The following is a 16,026-nucleotide window of genomic DNA, read 5'->3' as shown; positions in this document are numbered from 1 at the left end:
GTACAACGACGTCAGTGGTGTTCGTCCTTCTTCCTACATCTGGTCTCCCAGTTGCCTCATTTATTATTCAATCGACTGCATTATGCTCTGCTTTAATCCAAATGAGCCCTGACAGCTCTAAGGCAGTGCCAAGGAATATTTTGAAAAAAACATCGACTGTCGAAACCAGAGCACAACCCTGACCACTTTCCACATCTGGCGGATAAGGACCGTGGAAAATTTGCAGTGGAGATTAACTTTACACAGAATTTGATCTGATCCGTTCGGGACGCTGGGCAGCACTTCGTGCCATCCCCGGTTGCCCAGGGAGCCCCTGGAGCCCCGTGTTGGCCAGGCTGGGTATGGGGCAGGGGGGCAGGTTCCCCACCCTGAAGAACATTTCGGGAGCTCGTTGCTATGACATTCTTGCAGATCTCATGGTCATTTCCTGGTGCCGGCCCACAAACGACCAGATTTATTGACTAGTTTCACAACTTGCCCTCGGGATTTGAACTCACGACCTCTGGTTTGCTGGTCCAGTGTCATAACCATTCGGCTACTGTGCCCGGCAAAGCATGAAAAATAATAAGTGCTACGGCCTGCAGAATGTGTTTTTTTTTTGCTCGACACAGTTCAGTATTTAATTTTTAACGGACTGCTTCGATTTGATTCGATCACAGCAGGTGAAATCCAGCTGCACATCACTGCGAATGACAGCAAAGATTGTTCAGTTCCAAATAAGTGTTTTTGCAACAGCGAGCAGCTCCCCAGGACACTGAATGTCACACTGTTCGTAAGGGAAGTGTTATACTCTGGGACAGATTGCATTTCTGATTTGTTTTGTTCTGTGTGGCGTGCAATGAAAGTTGCTGCTCGAGCATTTACAGTTCATGACATTAACAACTTGCATTTATATAGCGCCTTTGACGTAGTAAAACGTCCCAAGACGCTTCACAGGAGCGATTATTAAACATAATTTAACATCGAGCCACATAAGGGGATATTAAGACAGGTGACCAAAAGCTTGGTCAAAGAGGTAGGTTTTAAGGAGCGTCTTAAAGGAGCAGAGCCGTAGAAGTTTAGGGAGGGAATTCCAGAGCTTAGGGCCTAGGCAGCTGAAGGCACGGCCGCCAATGGCGGAGCGATTAAAATCGGGGATGTGCAAGAGGCAAGAATTGGAGGAGCGCAGAAGGTTGTAGGGCTGGAGGAGGTGACAGAGATAGGGAGGGGCGAGGCCATGGAGGGATTTGAAAACAAGGATGAGAATTTTAAAAATCGAGACGTTCCTGGACTGGGAGCCAATGTACAGGAGCGATGGGTGAACGGGACTTGGTGCGAGTTCGGATATAGGCAGCAGAGTTTTGGATGAGGTCAAGTTTACGCAGGGTGGAAGGAAAGCATTGAAATAGTTGAATCTAGAGGTAACAAAGGCACAGATGAGGGTTTCAGCAGCAGATGGGCTGAGGCAGGGGTGGAGGCAGGCAGGCAGGCATTCGACAAGGTGCCACATAAAAGATTATTGCTCAAGATAAAGAATCACTGGATTGGGGGTAATATTCTGGCATGGGTGGAGGATTGGTTATCTAACAGGAAGCAGAGAGTTGGGATAAATGTTGGCTTTTATTGCTAGGGGGATAGAATATAAAAACAGGGAGGTATTGCTGCAGTTATATAAGGTATTGGTGAGACCGCACCTGGAATACTGCATACAGTTTTGGTCTCCATACTTAAGAAAAGACATATTTGCTCTCGAGGCAGTACAAAGAAGGTTCACTCGGTTAATCCCGGGGATGGGGTGGTGGACATATGAGGAGAGGTTGAGTAGATTGGGACTCTACTCATTGGAGTTCAGAAGAATGAGAGGCGATCTTATTGAAACATATAAGATTGTGAAGGGGCTTGATCGGGTGGATGCGGTAAGGATGTTCCCAAAGATGGGTGAAACTAGAACTAGGGGGCATAATCTTAGAATAAGGGGCTGCTCTTTCAAAACTGAGATGAGGAGAAACTTCTTCACTCAGAGGGTAGTAGGTCTGTGGAATTTGCTGCCCCAGGAAGCTGTGGAAGCTACATCATTAGATAAATTTAAAACAGAAATAGACAGTTTCCTAGAAGTGAAGGGAATTAGGGGTTACGGGGAGCGGGCAGGAAATTGGACATGAAGCTGAGTTCGGATCGGTCAAGGCCCTGTGGGTGGCGGAGAGGGCCCAGGGGCTGAGTGGTCGGGTCCTGCTCCTACTTCTTGTGTTCTTTAGATTTGAGGTTAGGATCAGATCAGCCATGATCTTATTGAATGGTGGAGCAGGCTCGAGGGGCCGATTGGCCTACTCCTGCTCCTATTTCTTATGTTCTTATATTATGGAGGAAAGACTTCAAATCACATCAACATTTTGTTTGTATTAATTCTTGAGATATGGGCGTTGCTGGTTAGGACGGCTTTCTTGCCCACCTCCAGCTGCCCTGAGAAGGTGGTGGTGGGCTGCCTTCATTAACCGCTGCAGTCCGTGTGGTTTAACTGAGTTGCTTGCTTCAGAGGGCCAGTCAAAAGTCAACCACATTGGTGTGAGACTGAACTAAAAGTACATCAATTTTTTTTTTCTCGGCTATAAAACTCGGCAAAGCTCTTGGATTAAGACCTTTCCCTCTAATTAAGACCGCAGGACTACCAAACGGACATGAAGGAGTGACGCACCTTTGCAGCTTCCACCATTCTCGCTGTGGAATCGGCCAGAAGCTTCGCAGCAGCCAGCAGCTTCTTAGAGTTCTCGACGTCACTCTCCGCCTCCGCGTCCGATCTCATGGCGTTCACCAAATCCGACGTCGCCTGGGCCAAGACCCGAGCCTGCCGAACCATCTCCCCTGTGGGCCGCAGATGGGAATACACCGTTACTCAACCCTGTGCAGCCAATCAACCTTTGAGCTCCTCAGTTAAAAGTCACATTAATCTCGAGAACACCTTCACTTTTACTTTTACACCATCCAAGGTTCCCTCGTCCTTTCTCCGAATCATCTGTCTCCCCTAGACGAGCGTCGTCTTCCAATCTGACCATTGGGTTTCTGAAACCAAGTTGTTCATGTAGATCAGGAACACAAAAGGCCAGAGATTCTGGGGCACTCCCCCCACAAACCCTAACATCATTCCCCGAATAACTACCTGCTATTTCCTTTCTTAATCCGATTCATTCTCTACACCCAAGCTTCAACCCGAGCTTCTACCATTTTCAGTTTCGTGAAGAACTTTATCGAAGACCCTACTCGAATTTTAAATACACCAGCACGTGGGCTTTTTCAACAGACATTTCAGTTGCCACTCCCCCAAAAAAGGTCGCGGAGGTTGGCCAGACAGCGTCGCCCCCTTCTAAAGCCACGTTGGCTGTTATTTACCAGATTATTCTGACACCGATCTGAAGTTACCTGCTCCAATTATTGACGTACGGGGTAATGGGGCAGCAATTGCTTGGATCAGGAGCATTTTCAAATATGGGCACCAGATTTGCTGGTTTGCAATCTAGTGAGATCTCCCCAATATTCAGTGACCACCCCCCCACCTTAACAAATCTCATCCCTTGTCTCTCTCAGTGTCGGTCTTCCACCTGATTTCAGACCCGGGAGGGGCGGGGGTGGTAAATCAGCTGGGGGAGGGTGGTCTGTACCTACCCGCCCTCTAACCACGGCTAATTTTCCACAGTGACCACTGACGGCCTTGACCCAAATATGGGCAGTGATGATGAAGCAATGCCTGACGTCACATTTCCCATCATGGCTACGCTGAAAGTAAGGGGCGTTCGAGTGTAACCCAGACCCAGGATTGCAACGGGGAGGGAGGGAGGGCATCTGAAGTTTAAAAGGCCGCGTCCAAGAGTTAAATTGCGGGACAATCGTTGCGCCCGTGAAATTCAAAAAATTAAGAAAATTGAACTCTTCAGCTACCTCGGGCCCGCCCCCCTGCTGCGGGTAACGGAGGCCTGCGGTCCCCAGTTTGCTCTCCCTCCAACACCCTCAACCCCCTCCCCGCCCACCAAGGCGGGCTCCCTGGCACAGGTGGGGATCCCGGTGACGTTAGCTGCAAGGAACGTGACCCCAGGAAAGGGGCCAGGGTCAGACGAGCACAAAGCCCATCCCGCCGACTCCGCACCGGGGGTGCGCTGAAGAAATGACAGCTCCCAAGCCCGCTGCTCCCTGGCGATTCATTTGATTTTGACCCTTTCAGCCTGCCAGGAACCACCACCGTCGCAACCTCAGAGGACCATTGCTCCAATTTTAACCGAACACACCCGGCAGGAACAGGCCGGTTAGGGTCAGACTCCATTTTATACCCTGCCCGGCGGGAGCATTAAATCAGTCTCCGACCCGGACCCACTGGACGGGTTAGGTTAAAATCGGGGCCCATAAGTCCAATTTTAATTGAGAGGGCATCTTACTGTCCTTTTTTTCCCACGTGTTCAGTAGCCATAGTTACTATTAACTGCGTAGGGCATCACATCTTCTTAACATCATTGAAGCATAATGTTTTTTTAAAATTCCTTTCATGAAAACTAAAATTGAAGTTCAGTAACGTGCAACAATCAGCACAGAGGAATAGGCACAAACTGTGCACTTGTAAAAACAGGCCTCACATTGTAACTTCATAGGAACAGGAGTGGGCCATTCAGCCCCTCGAGCCTGTTCTACCATTCAATAAGATCATGGCTGATCTGTATCCTAACTCCAGTTACCTGCCTGGGCTCCATATCCCTTAATAGTCTTGGTTAGCAAAATTCCATCGATCGTCGAGTTAAAATTATTAATTGAGCTCGCATCTACTGCTTTATGTGGGAGAGAGTTCCACACTTCTACCGTCTTTTGTGTGAAGAAGTGTTTCCGAACTTCTCTCCTGAATGGCCTGGCTCTGATTTTAAGGCAATGCTCGCCCACCAGCAGGAAAAAAATTCTCTCGATCTACCCTATCAATTCCTTTCAAAATCCTGAACACCTCAATCAAATCACCCCATAACCTTCTATATTCCAGGGAATACAAGGCTAGTTTATGTAATCTCTCCTCATAATCTAACCCTTGGGAGTCCTGGTAACATTCTGGTGAATCTACACTGCACTCCCTCCAAGGCCAATATATCCTTTCGAGGGTGCGGTGCCCAGAACTGTACACAGTACTCCAGACGTGGTCTAACCAGAGCTTTGTGTAGCTGTAGCAAAACTTAGTCCTCTTTACAGTCTTGCCCTCTAATTATGAAGGCTAACATTCCATTAGCCTTTTCGATTATTTTTTGTACCTGATCACTACATTTTAGTGCATGGCCCCGAAATCTCTCTGGACCTCCTCTGCCCAGCCTAGTTTTAAAACCCCTGTAACTGGACCCTACCATCAATCTTTGAAGGGTCGGTGTCCAAAGGAATGAAAGTTTCCTCAACGTTCATCCTACCCGAGGTAACCTCGTTCTCAAACGCCACGCGTGGCGCTCCCACTTACCTGCGTCGCCCATAGAGCTGAAGATGCTCTCGGTAACAGTCATGATGGTGTCTGTAGCCTGGTCGTAGCGGCCGATGGGCTCCCCTCTGCTGGCGTACTGGCGCACGTGTTGTAGGAGGTCGTTGAGCGCCTGGCTCACCACGCTCGCCGCGGCACTGACCTGTTTCAGGAGCTCACCGTCGTCGGTCGCAGCCTGGCACGCTTTGACGCAGCCCTCGACCGAGCGGTCGACCAGCTTCCCCGCCTCGACGAGCTGCTCCTGACACACGGGGGAGCTGATGGTTGGACTGACCACCTGCACCGTGCCACAGAAAGGGATCGTCAGGAGAACATCAAAGCAAACGGCCGTCAACCTTATCAGAGACGTCACATCTACCATAACATTTACACTATCTTCACCGTAATTCATCAGGGATCACAGAATCTTACAGCACAGAAGGAGGCCATTCAGCCCATCGTGCCTGTGCCAGCTCTTTGAAAGGGCTATCCAATTAGTCCCACTCCCCTGCTCTTTCCCCAAATCCCTGTAAATTTTCCCCTTAATAAATTAATGGTAGATTTTTATTGCTACTCATCAGCTGAGGGACGTGAGCGATATTTGAGGAATGGGTACCATCTCAGGCACCCACTGTCAACATCAGACACTCTCGGTCAATTATAGCTCAACAAGACGCAGGGCAAAGCTCCCCTATACTGCCCCAACCTCAGGATAGTGCCCCTCACTGTACCAGTTCTTCCATCTCCCACTCCCAACCACCCTTTAGGCCTGTCTGATTAACCCTGGCAATTTGTGCTGAATGAGGGCAGCTTATGCTGCAGGCCCAAGGCCCCTGGGAAATGGACTGAGGCTACTCCTACAGCCAGCCCAGAGAGAGGAGGCTTCCATCCCATCAGGCTGGGCAGGATTTGACCTCTGATCCCAGAGGTGAAAGGTCCGTGTCTGACCCACTGCACCATCTGTGGCCTTTGTGTAACAAATTCCATTTTATGCAAAATAAGACTCAAAGAGTTTCCCAATTGATCATGGACAATTTATGGCACAAAGGAGGCCATTCGGCCCATCGTGTCCGCGCCGGCCGAAAATGAGCCGCCCAGCCTAATCCCACTTTCCAGCACTTGGTCTGTAGCCCTGTAGGTTACGGCACTTCAGGTGCTCATCCAGGTACTTTTTAAATGAGTTGAGGGTTTCTGCCTCTACCACCGTTTCAGGCAGTGAGTTCCAGACCCCCACCACCCTCTGGGTGAAAAAAAATTCTCCTCAGCTCCCCTCTAATCCTTCAAACAATTACTTTAAATCTATGCCCCCTGGTCACTGACCCCTCTGCTAAGAGAAATAGGTCCTTCCTATCAACTCTATCTGGGCCCCTCATAATTTTACATACTTCAATTAAATCTCCCCTCAGCCTCCTTCGTTTCAAAGAGAACAACCCCAGCCTATCCATTCTTTCCTCATAGCTAAAATTCTCCAGCCCTGGTAACATCCTCATGAATCTCCTCTGTACCCTTTCTAGTGCAATTACATCCTTCCTGTAATGTGGTGACCAGAACTGTACGCAGTACTCAAGCTGTGGCCTAACCAGTGTTTTATACAGTTCCAGCATAACCTCCCTGCTCTTATATTCTACGCCTTGGCTAATAAAGGAAAGTATTCCATATTCCTTCTTAACCACCTTATCTAGCTGACCTTCCACCTTCAGGGATCTGTGGCTATGCACTCCAATGTCCCTCTGTTCCTCTACATCTCTCAGTATCCTCCCATTTATTGTGTATTCCCTTGCCTTGTTTGCCCTCCCCAAATGCATTACCTCACACTTCTCCAGATTGAATTTCATTTGCCACTTTTCTGCCCACCTGACCAGTCCATTGATATCTTCCCGCAGTCTACAGCTTTCCTCCTCACTATCAACCACACGGCCAATTTTTGTACCATCTGCAAACTTCTTAATCATGTCCCCTACATTGAAGTCCAAATCATTAATGTATATCACAAAAAGCAAAGGACCTAGTACTGAGCCCTGCGAAACCCCACTGGAAACAGCCTTCCAGTCACAAAAATACCCATCGACCATTACCCTTTGCTTCCTGCCACTGAGCCAATTTTGGATCCAATTTGCCGCTTTCCCTTGGATCCCATGGGCTTGTACTTTTTTGACCAGTCTGTCATGTGGGACCTTGTCAAAAGCCTTGATAAAATCCATGTAGACTACATCAAATGCTTTACCCTCATCGACCCTCCTTGTTACCTTCTCAAAAAATTCAATCAAGTTAGTCAGACACGACCTTCCCTTAACAAATCCATGCTGACTGTCCTTGATTAACCCGTGCCTTTCTAAATAAGTTTATCCTGTCCCTCAGAATTGATTCCAATAATTTGCCCATCACTGATGTTAGACTGACTGGCCTGTAATTACTCAGTCTATCCCTCGCTCCCTTTTTAAACAACAGTACAACGTTAGCAGTCCTCCAATCCTCCGGCATCACGACTGTATCCAGTGAGGATTGGAAAATGGTCAGAGCCTCCGTTATTTCCTCCCTTGCTTCTCTTATCAGCCTGGGACACATGTCACCCTTGTGATTTATCTATTTTCAAAGATGCTAATCCCCTTAACACTTCCTCTCTCACTATGTTTATCCCATCCAATATTTCACACTCCTCCTTCTTAAACTACAATCTCTGCATCGTCCCCCTCCTTTGTGAAGACAGACGCAAAATATTCATTAAGAACCATACCCACATCTTCCACCTCCACACATACTTTACCTTTTTGGTCTCTAATAGGCCCTACGCTTTCCTTAGTTATCCTCTTGCTCTTTATGTATTTATAAAACATTTTTGGGTTTTCCTTGATTTTACTTGCCAATATTTTTTCCTGCCCTCTCTTTGCTTTCCTAATTTCCTTTTTAATTTCACCCCTGCACTTTCTATACTCCTCTAGGCTTTCTGTGGTATTGAGCTCTCGGTGTCTGACATAAGCTTCCCTTTTTTGCCTTATCTTACCCTGTATTCTCCTTGACGTCCAGGGGGCTCTAGATTTGGGAGTCCCACACTTTCTCTTTGTGGGAACATGTTTACTCTGAACCCCTTGAATCTCCCCCTTGAATGTCTCCCACTGCTCTGACACTGATTTACCTTCAAGTAGCTGTTTCCAGTCCACTTTTGCTAAATCACTTCTTAGCTTAATAAAATTGGCCTCTCCCCAATTTAGAACTTTTACTCCTGTTCTATTCTTTGTCCTTTTCCATAACTATGCTAAATCTAACTGAATTATGATCATTACCACCAAAATGCTCTCCCACTGATACTCCTTCCACCTGCCCAGCTTCATTCCCTAAAACTAAATCCAGAACTGCCCCCTCTCTTGTCGGGCTTGCCACGTACTGGCTAAAAAAGTTCTCCTGAATGCAATTTAACAATTCTGCACCCTCTATACCTTTTACACTGATTCTATCCCAGTTAATATTAGGATAGTTGAAATCCCCTACTATTACTGCCCTATTGTTTTTGCACTTCTCAGAAATTTGCCTACATATTTGCTCTTCTATCTCCCTCTGACTGTTTGGGGGTCTATAGTACACTCCCAGCAGTGAGATTGCCCCTTTTTTGTTCTTTAGCTCAACCCCTATGGCCACATTTGATGATCCTTCTAAAATATCATCCCTCCTCACAGCCGTAATTGTTTCTTTAACCAAAATTGCCACCCCCCTCCTTTTTTATCCCCCTCTCCATCTCGTCTGAAAACCCTGTAACCAGGAACGTAGAGCTGCCATTCCTGCCCCTCGTTAAGTCATGTTTCAGTAATAGCTAAGATATCGTACTGCCACGTGTCTATCTGTGCCCTCAGCTCATCTGCTTTATTCACTATACTTGCATTGAGGTATATACCATTAAACACCGCCAAACTCTCTTGCTGTTTATTTTCTAACCTTCATTTTCTCTGCCTTTCTAAGCCACTCACTAATTTTCTGCCTTCTATCTCCAGTTCTGATTCTGTCCTATCTGAATCTCCTCTCAGGTTCCCATCCCCCTGCCAAGTTAGTTTAAACCCTCCCCAACAGCACTAGCAAACCTCCCCGCAAGGATATTGGTCCCGGCCCTGTTGAGGTACAACCCGTCCGGCTTGTACAGGTCCCACCTCCCCCAGAACCGCTCCCAATGCCCCAGGAATCTAGTTACTGGTGGAAGCATTGAAGGGAAAACCTGGTATCGGATTCCATTCCTTCTGTAGTTGTCTGTGGTCCAATTACCTTTGCACAGGCTACGAGCTGGGAGGTGGACAGAGCGCACTGAGTGGCAGCCGCAATCACCCGGTTTTGCAGAACTGCGTCTTCAGCCACTTGGGCGACGTTCTTGGCCTTGAGCACCAGCATGGCAGCCGCATTCGCCACGGCCTTGGCCAAACTCATCAGCACGTCCTGCCAAAGGGAGACAAGAAAGCACCAGTCCCGGCTTAGTATTACCAAAGGAATTCTGTCCCTCCAACGTGACAGGCCCGTTTAAAGCTGGCCCTCAATCGCACCTGACCTGGCACATTCACAGAACAGAATGAAAAATTAAATAACGTGCATCTGGCATCGACTAGAGGCATCTGCTGATGTACAATAGGAACTTTCCGACTCAGGGATCATTGATTGTATCTTAAGGCACAACTCATTATTGGGTAATAACACTGAGCATTAACACTAACTGTTTCCTGGGTAATAACACTGAGCATTAATACTAACACTCATCATTGGGTAATAACACTGAGCATTAACATTAACTGATTACTGGATAATAATACTGCAATAACACAGAGCATTAAAACCAACTCATTACTGAGTAATAGAAGTACAGTAACAGTGAGTTTTAACACTCTCACTTAGCATTAACGCTAAGCAGTTTCTGAATAAATTCTAGAAAATACATCTGAACTCTAGAGTGTCGTATTCTAGAGCGAATACAAAACACAGCATATTTTTATGTCAGAGATAGAACAATCCCTTGAAATCTGTTCTACAATCAATACCAATCAAATCCATAAAATACGATGGGACCTTCTGTACAAAGCTGTAAAACTAAGACAACATCTCCGAACTCATCATAAACCGACACGGCTTTCTGATCAAAGAGTCTTTTCTTCCTACCTGAAATCGTTCATCTGTTTCACTCTCTCCAATATGGCGGAGAAGTTCTCCACTGGCCTGTCCAATGCTTCCAGCTGCCGTCAGGACAGTCTGCCGAGTCTGGAGACAATAACACAAACAGGTACTTCAGACAAAATATACCTGAAGGAGCCTCTGCTGGCTCAGTGTTTCGAAGTAGTGTGTGGTGATGCAGTGGGCCGTACAGAGCTGGAAAGGGCCATCCCTTACACCCGGGACACCACGAGTCTCAGTGCCCGGGTCCGAAAGGGGTAGGAAATAAGCTAGGGTTTGTACTTGTGATTGCAGCCCAGCAACTCAGTGGGAAGTCCCACGGTATTAACTGTTTTACGACAGGAGGTTTAATCCATATAATGTGCAGAGTATTATGCTGGTCTAAGTTGGAGCCGCGTCTAAGTTGGCTTGTCCTATTTTTCAAAGCCACAAAGTCTAATTGCTGCAATTAAGCAGAGCCTGATGTCAATAGGAGTTAAATTCTCGACTCGGTGAAGGAAGTTTGCAGATTGGGAGGGACTTGAAAGTTCCAGCTTCAGGTGAGCAGAAAGGCGCATCCTGAAATTAAGGCTTTCTTCTCTCTTTCACACTTTCGACACTCTGAAGTGTGATGGATCCACTCGGAACAGATATTTAGATATTAATAGAAATCACGTGTCCGGCCATTTCCTGATACACGCAGCATCAAAGATGGCAGCACAAGTACATAAGGCCACAACAGAATCGTTGGGTTTGCACCCAAAACAATACAAAAAAGGCAAAGCTGAACTCGAACCGTAGCTGGACAGCAGTTGGATTACGGTTTGTAGATTCCCTGGGATATTATCAGGAATGATGGGTTAACAGTTATGCGAAGAAATTTGGGAAGTTCAGGATTTTCCACTGGAGTTGAGAAGGCTGACCTGATAGAGGTCGTTAAGATCACGGAGGGTTCTGATAGAATAGAGATTGTTTCCACTGGTCAGTGAGACGGTTAACGAGGGAGCACAAATTTCAATTAATCTCACAGGGATTAGACAAGGTGGGATATTCAAAGGTACAGAGAATGAGCAGATTAGACTGGTTTGGGTATTAAAGGGTACGGGGAATGAGCAGGAGAGAGGGATTAGATTAAGTGGGATACTAAAAGATATGGAGAATAAGCAGATTCGACTGGGTGGGTTATTGAAGGGCATTGGGAGTAAGCAGGAGAGTGGGATTATTCAGCAATAAACACAGGTAGCTGCCCCCCCCCCGATGTGAAACTCCATGCCCCAGCCTGCAAACACCACACCAACCCCCGCCTCACCTCTCCCGACGAAGGCTCGACCGCTTTCAGCAGATCAGACACGGCGCCGGCCAACGTTCTGGCCGCACGCATAAGGTCCTGGCCGCTTCCAACCTCATCGTCCATTAGGGCGGCCAGCATCTTCACCCCCTTCGACATCTCCGTTAGGTTGGAAGAAATCGTAGTAATAGCGCAGCCAACGGCAGTGTAATCCGTGTCAGCGGGATCGCCTAGAGGGACAACATTTCCAAAAAATACATTTTACACATCTGTTCCAACATTCTGCTTGAACTCTCGCTCAACCTAACCCGAACCCTCCCCTGTGCCACACACCATGCCTGCTTGCTCCCAGGCCTATATGGGCAAGAGGCAGTGGCCTGGGCTGATTTGCCCTCTCCAATATGGGAGGGCGGTGTCGAGCACTTGGAACCTGCCTACCTCAAGGGGGTCTGGAAGTGTGACGAAACGCAAATGCAAACCCGCAACTCAGGCACCAAAGCACAGTCAACGTGCTGAGTGACTGGGCGGGGAGAGCAACAGGGGTGCAAGCAGGTGTGCAAATGAATGAATGTGATAAAAACACATTTCACTTTCATCTAAAGTCATATGTACCTTTATAGAACAGACCCTGCCATATTGACAGCTTTAAGCTGGAATGGTCCACACTATGTGATTTTTTTTTTATTCGTTCATGGGATGTGGGCGTCGCTGGCGAGGCCGGCATTTATTGCCCATCCCTAATTGCCCTTGAGAAGGTGGTGGTGAGCCGCCTTCTTGAACCGCTGCAGTCCATGTGGTGAAGGTTCTCCCACAGTGCTGTTAGGATTTTGACCCAGTGACGATGAAGGAACAGCGATATATTTCCAAGTTGGGATGGTGTGTGACTTGGAGGGGAACGTGCAGGTGGTGTTGTTCCCATGTGCCTGCTGCCCTTGTCCTTCTAGGTGGTAGAGGTCGTGGGTTTGGGAGGTGCTGTCGCACTGAGGGCACTATCCAACGTGTTGTGTGGAATAACCACCATGCTAAATGGGATCGATTCAGAACAGATCCAGCAGCTCAAAACTGGGCATCCATGAGGCGCTGTGGGCCATCAGCAGCAGCAGAATTGTATTCCAGCACAATCTGCAACCTCATGGCCCGGCATATTCCTCACTCTACCATTACCAACAAGCCTGGGGATCAACCCTGGTTCAATGAGGAGTGTAGAAGAGCATGCCAGGAGCAGCACCAGGCGTACCTAAAAATGAGGTGCCAACCTGGTGAAGCTACAACTCAGGACTACATGCATGCTAAACAGCGGAAGCAACATGAGCTAAGCGATTCCACAACCAACGGATCAGATCAAAGCTCTGCAGTCCTGCCACATCCAGTCGTGAATGATGGTGGACAATTAAACAACTAACGGGAGGAGGAGGCTCTGCAAGCATCCCCATCCTCAATGATGGCGGAGTCCAGCACGTGAGTGCAAAAGACAAGGCTGAAGCGTTTGCAACCATCTTCAGCCAGAAGTGCCGAGTGGATGATCCATCTCGGCCTCCTCCCAATATCCCCACCACCACGGAAGCCAGTCTTCGGCCAATTCGATTCACTCCACGTGATATCAAGAAACGGCTGAGTGCACTGGATACAGCAAAGGCTATGGGCCCCGACAACATCCCAGCTATAGTGCTGAAGACTTGTGCTCCAGAACTAGCTGCGCCTCTAGCCAAGCTGTTCCAGTACAGCTACAACACTGGCATCTACCCGACAATGTGGAAAATTGCCCAGTTATGCCCTGTCCACAAAAAGCAGGACAAATCCAATCCGGCCAACTACCGCCCCATCAGTCTACTCTCAATCATCAACAAAGTGATGGAAGGTGTCGTCGACAGTGCGATCAAGCGGCACTTACTCACCAATAACCTGCTCACCAATGCTCAGTTTGGGTTCCGCCAGGACCACTCGGCTCCAGACCTCATTACAGCGTTGGTCCAAACATGGACAAAAGAGCTGAATTCCAGAGGTGAGGTGAGAGTAACTGCCCTTGACATCAAGGCAGCATTTGACCGAGTGTGGCACCAAGGAGCCCGAGTAAAATTGAAGTCAATGGGAATCAGGGGGAAAACTCTCCAGTGGCTGGAGTCATACCTAGCACAAAGGAAGATGGTAGTGGTTGTTGGAGGCCAATCATCTCAGCCCCAGGATATTGCTGCAGGAGTTCCTCGGGGCAGGGTTCCAGGCCCAACCATCTTCAGCTGCTTCATCAATGACCTTCCCTCCATCATAAGGTCAGAAATGGGGATGTTCGCTGATGACTGCACAGTGTTCAGTTCCATTCGCAACCCCTCAAATAATGAAGCAGTCCGAGCCCGCATGCAGCAAGACCTGGACAACATCCAGGCTTGGGCTCATAAGTGGCAAGTAACATTCGCGCCAGATAAGTGCCAGGCAATGACCATCTCCAACAAGAGAGAGTCTAACCACCTCCCCTTGACATTCAACGGCATTAACATCGCCGAATCCCCCACCATCAACATCCTGGGGGTCACCATTGACCAGAAACTTAACTGGACCAGCCATATAAATACTGTGGCTACGAGAGCAGGTCAGAGGCTGGGTATTCTGCGGCGAGTGACTCACCTCCTGACTCCCCAAAGCCTTTCCACCATCTACAAGGCACAAGTCAGGAGTGTGATGGAATACACTTGCTTGGATGAGTGCAGCTCCAACAACACTCAAGAAGCTCGACACCATCCAAGATAAAGCAGCCCGCTTGATTGGCACCCCATCCACCACCCTAAACATTCACTCCCTTCACCATCGTCGCACTGTGGCTGCAGTGTGTACCATCCACAGGATGCACTGCAGCAACTCGCCAAGGCTTCTTCGACAGCACCTCCCAAACCCACGACCTCTACCACCTAGAAGGACAAGAGCAGCAGGCGCATGGGAACAACACCACCTGCACGTTCCCCTCCAAGTCACACACCATCCCGACTTGGAAATATATCGCCGTTCCTTCATTGTCGCTGGGTCAAAATCCTGGAACTCCCTTCCTAACAGCACTGTGGGAGAACCTTCACCACACGGACTGCAGCGGTTCAAGAAGGCGGCTCACCACCACCTTCTCAAGGGCAATTAGGGATGGGCAATAAATGCCGGCCTCGCCAGCGACGCCCACATCCTGTGAACGAATTAAAAAAAAGCCTTGGCGAGTTGCTGCAGTGCATCCTTTGGATGGTACACACTGCAGCCACAGTGCGCCGGTGGTGAAGGGAGTGAATGGTGGAAGTGAGTGGTGGAAGGGGTGCCAATTAAGCGGGCTGCTTTGTCCTGGATGGTGTCGAGCTTCTTGAGTGTTGTTGGAGCTGCACTCATCCAGGCAAGTGGAGAGTATTCCATCATCTGACTTGTGCCTTGTGGATGGTGGAAAGGCTTTGGGGAGTCAGGAGGTGAGTCACTCACCGCAGAATACCCAGCCTCGACTTGCTCTTGTAGATTATAGTTTTTGCTTTAAGGTGAAATATGTGTACAATGCCAAGGCACACATGCTATTTATAAAGTAAACAGTTTGCGATATGAAGACTGCTTTACATCTTGGACACAATTTTCCAAGTAACATATCAGTAGAAAGGAGATCCCCATCCCAGTTATACTGCACCTTGCAACAAACTTTCCTCCCTGACCCCTGCAAGACTTGACATTGTTTGAAAATCACTCATTCTTTTTCAACTTTGCCCTCAGAGAGCCTATAGTTGATATATTTATATTCCCTCCCAATGTTTAACAGAGTTAGATCATCACTATTAAAATGTCTAGTCACTAAAAACTCAATGCTGATCTCCAATAGGGTTGCCAACCCTCCAGGATTGCCCTGGACTTTCCAGGAATTGAAGATTAACCTCCAGGACACTGTTGCGAGCGAACCAGGAGAAAAATCATAAGGGCAAATTTTTAAAAATCTATTTTTAATTTACTTTGAACATTTTTGTTTACTAGTTAGAAAAATATCGGACATGGGAAAAAAGGGTGTTCGACTGACAGTCAAGAATCATCCAATCGGGTAACGAAGAGTCTATTGGCTTTCCAATCAGGGTGGGAAGGCGGGGCGCCGCGAGGATGGACATGTTGGGCGACCAATGGTGGGAGTGTGGGGGCGGGGCGTTCGGAGGCAGGTGATGACACCTCCAGGAATGCG

At 48.1% G+C, this 16,026-nt stretch overlaps 1 protein-coding gene across 3 annotated transcripts in view; it reads right to left on the bottom strand.

Annotated features, from left to right (window-relative positions):
• The window catches only part of tln2b (talin 2b), a 320,826-nt gene that overhangs the window by 143,816 nt on the left and 160,984 nt on the right, over positions 1 to 16,026 (bottom strand). For all 3 annotated transcript variants that reach the window (XM_067973305.1, XM_067973306.1, XM_067973307.1), the window contains exons 17-21: positions 11,871 to 12,079; positions 10,571 to 10,669; positions 9,692 to 9,859; positions 5,447 to 5,741; positions 2,672 to 2,838 (exon numbers count right to left, since the gene is read on the bottom strand). In XM_067973305.1, the coding sequence (XP_067829406.1) occupies positions 2,672 to 2,838; positions 5,447 to 5,741; positions 9,692 to 9,859; positions 10,571 to 10,669; positions 11,871 to 12,079 (938 nt within the window). The remainder of the gene's footprint in view (positions 1 to 2,671; positions 2,839 to 5,446; positions 5,742 to 9,691; positions 9,860 to 10,570; positions 10,670 to 11,870; positions 12,080 to 16,026) is intronic.

Source organism: Heptranchias perlo, chromosome 38 (genome assembly GCF_035084215.1).
Source record: "Heptranchias perlo isolate sHepPer1 chromosome 38, sHepPer1.hap1, whole genome shotgun sequence".
Lineage (NCBI taxonomy): Eukaryota > Metazoa > Chordata > Chondrichthyes > Hexanchiformes > Hexanchidae > Heptranchias > Heptranchias perlo.
The sequence above is the reverse complement of the archived record's forward strand: the minus strand, read 5'-3'. Positions and strand labels throughout refer to the sequence as shown.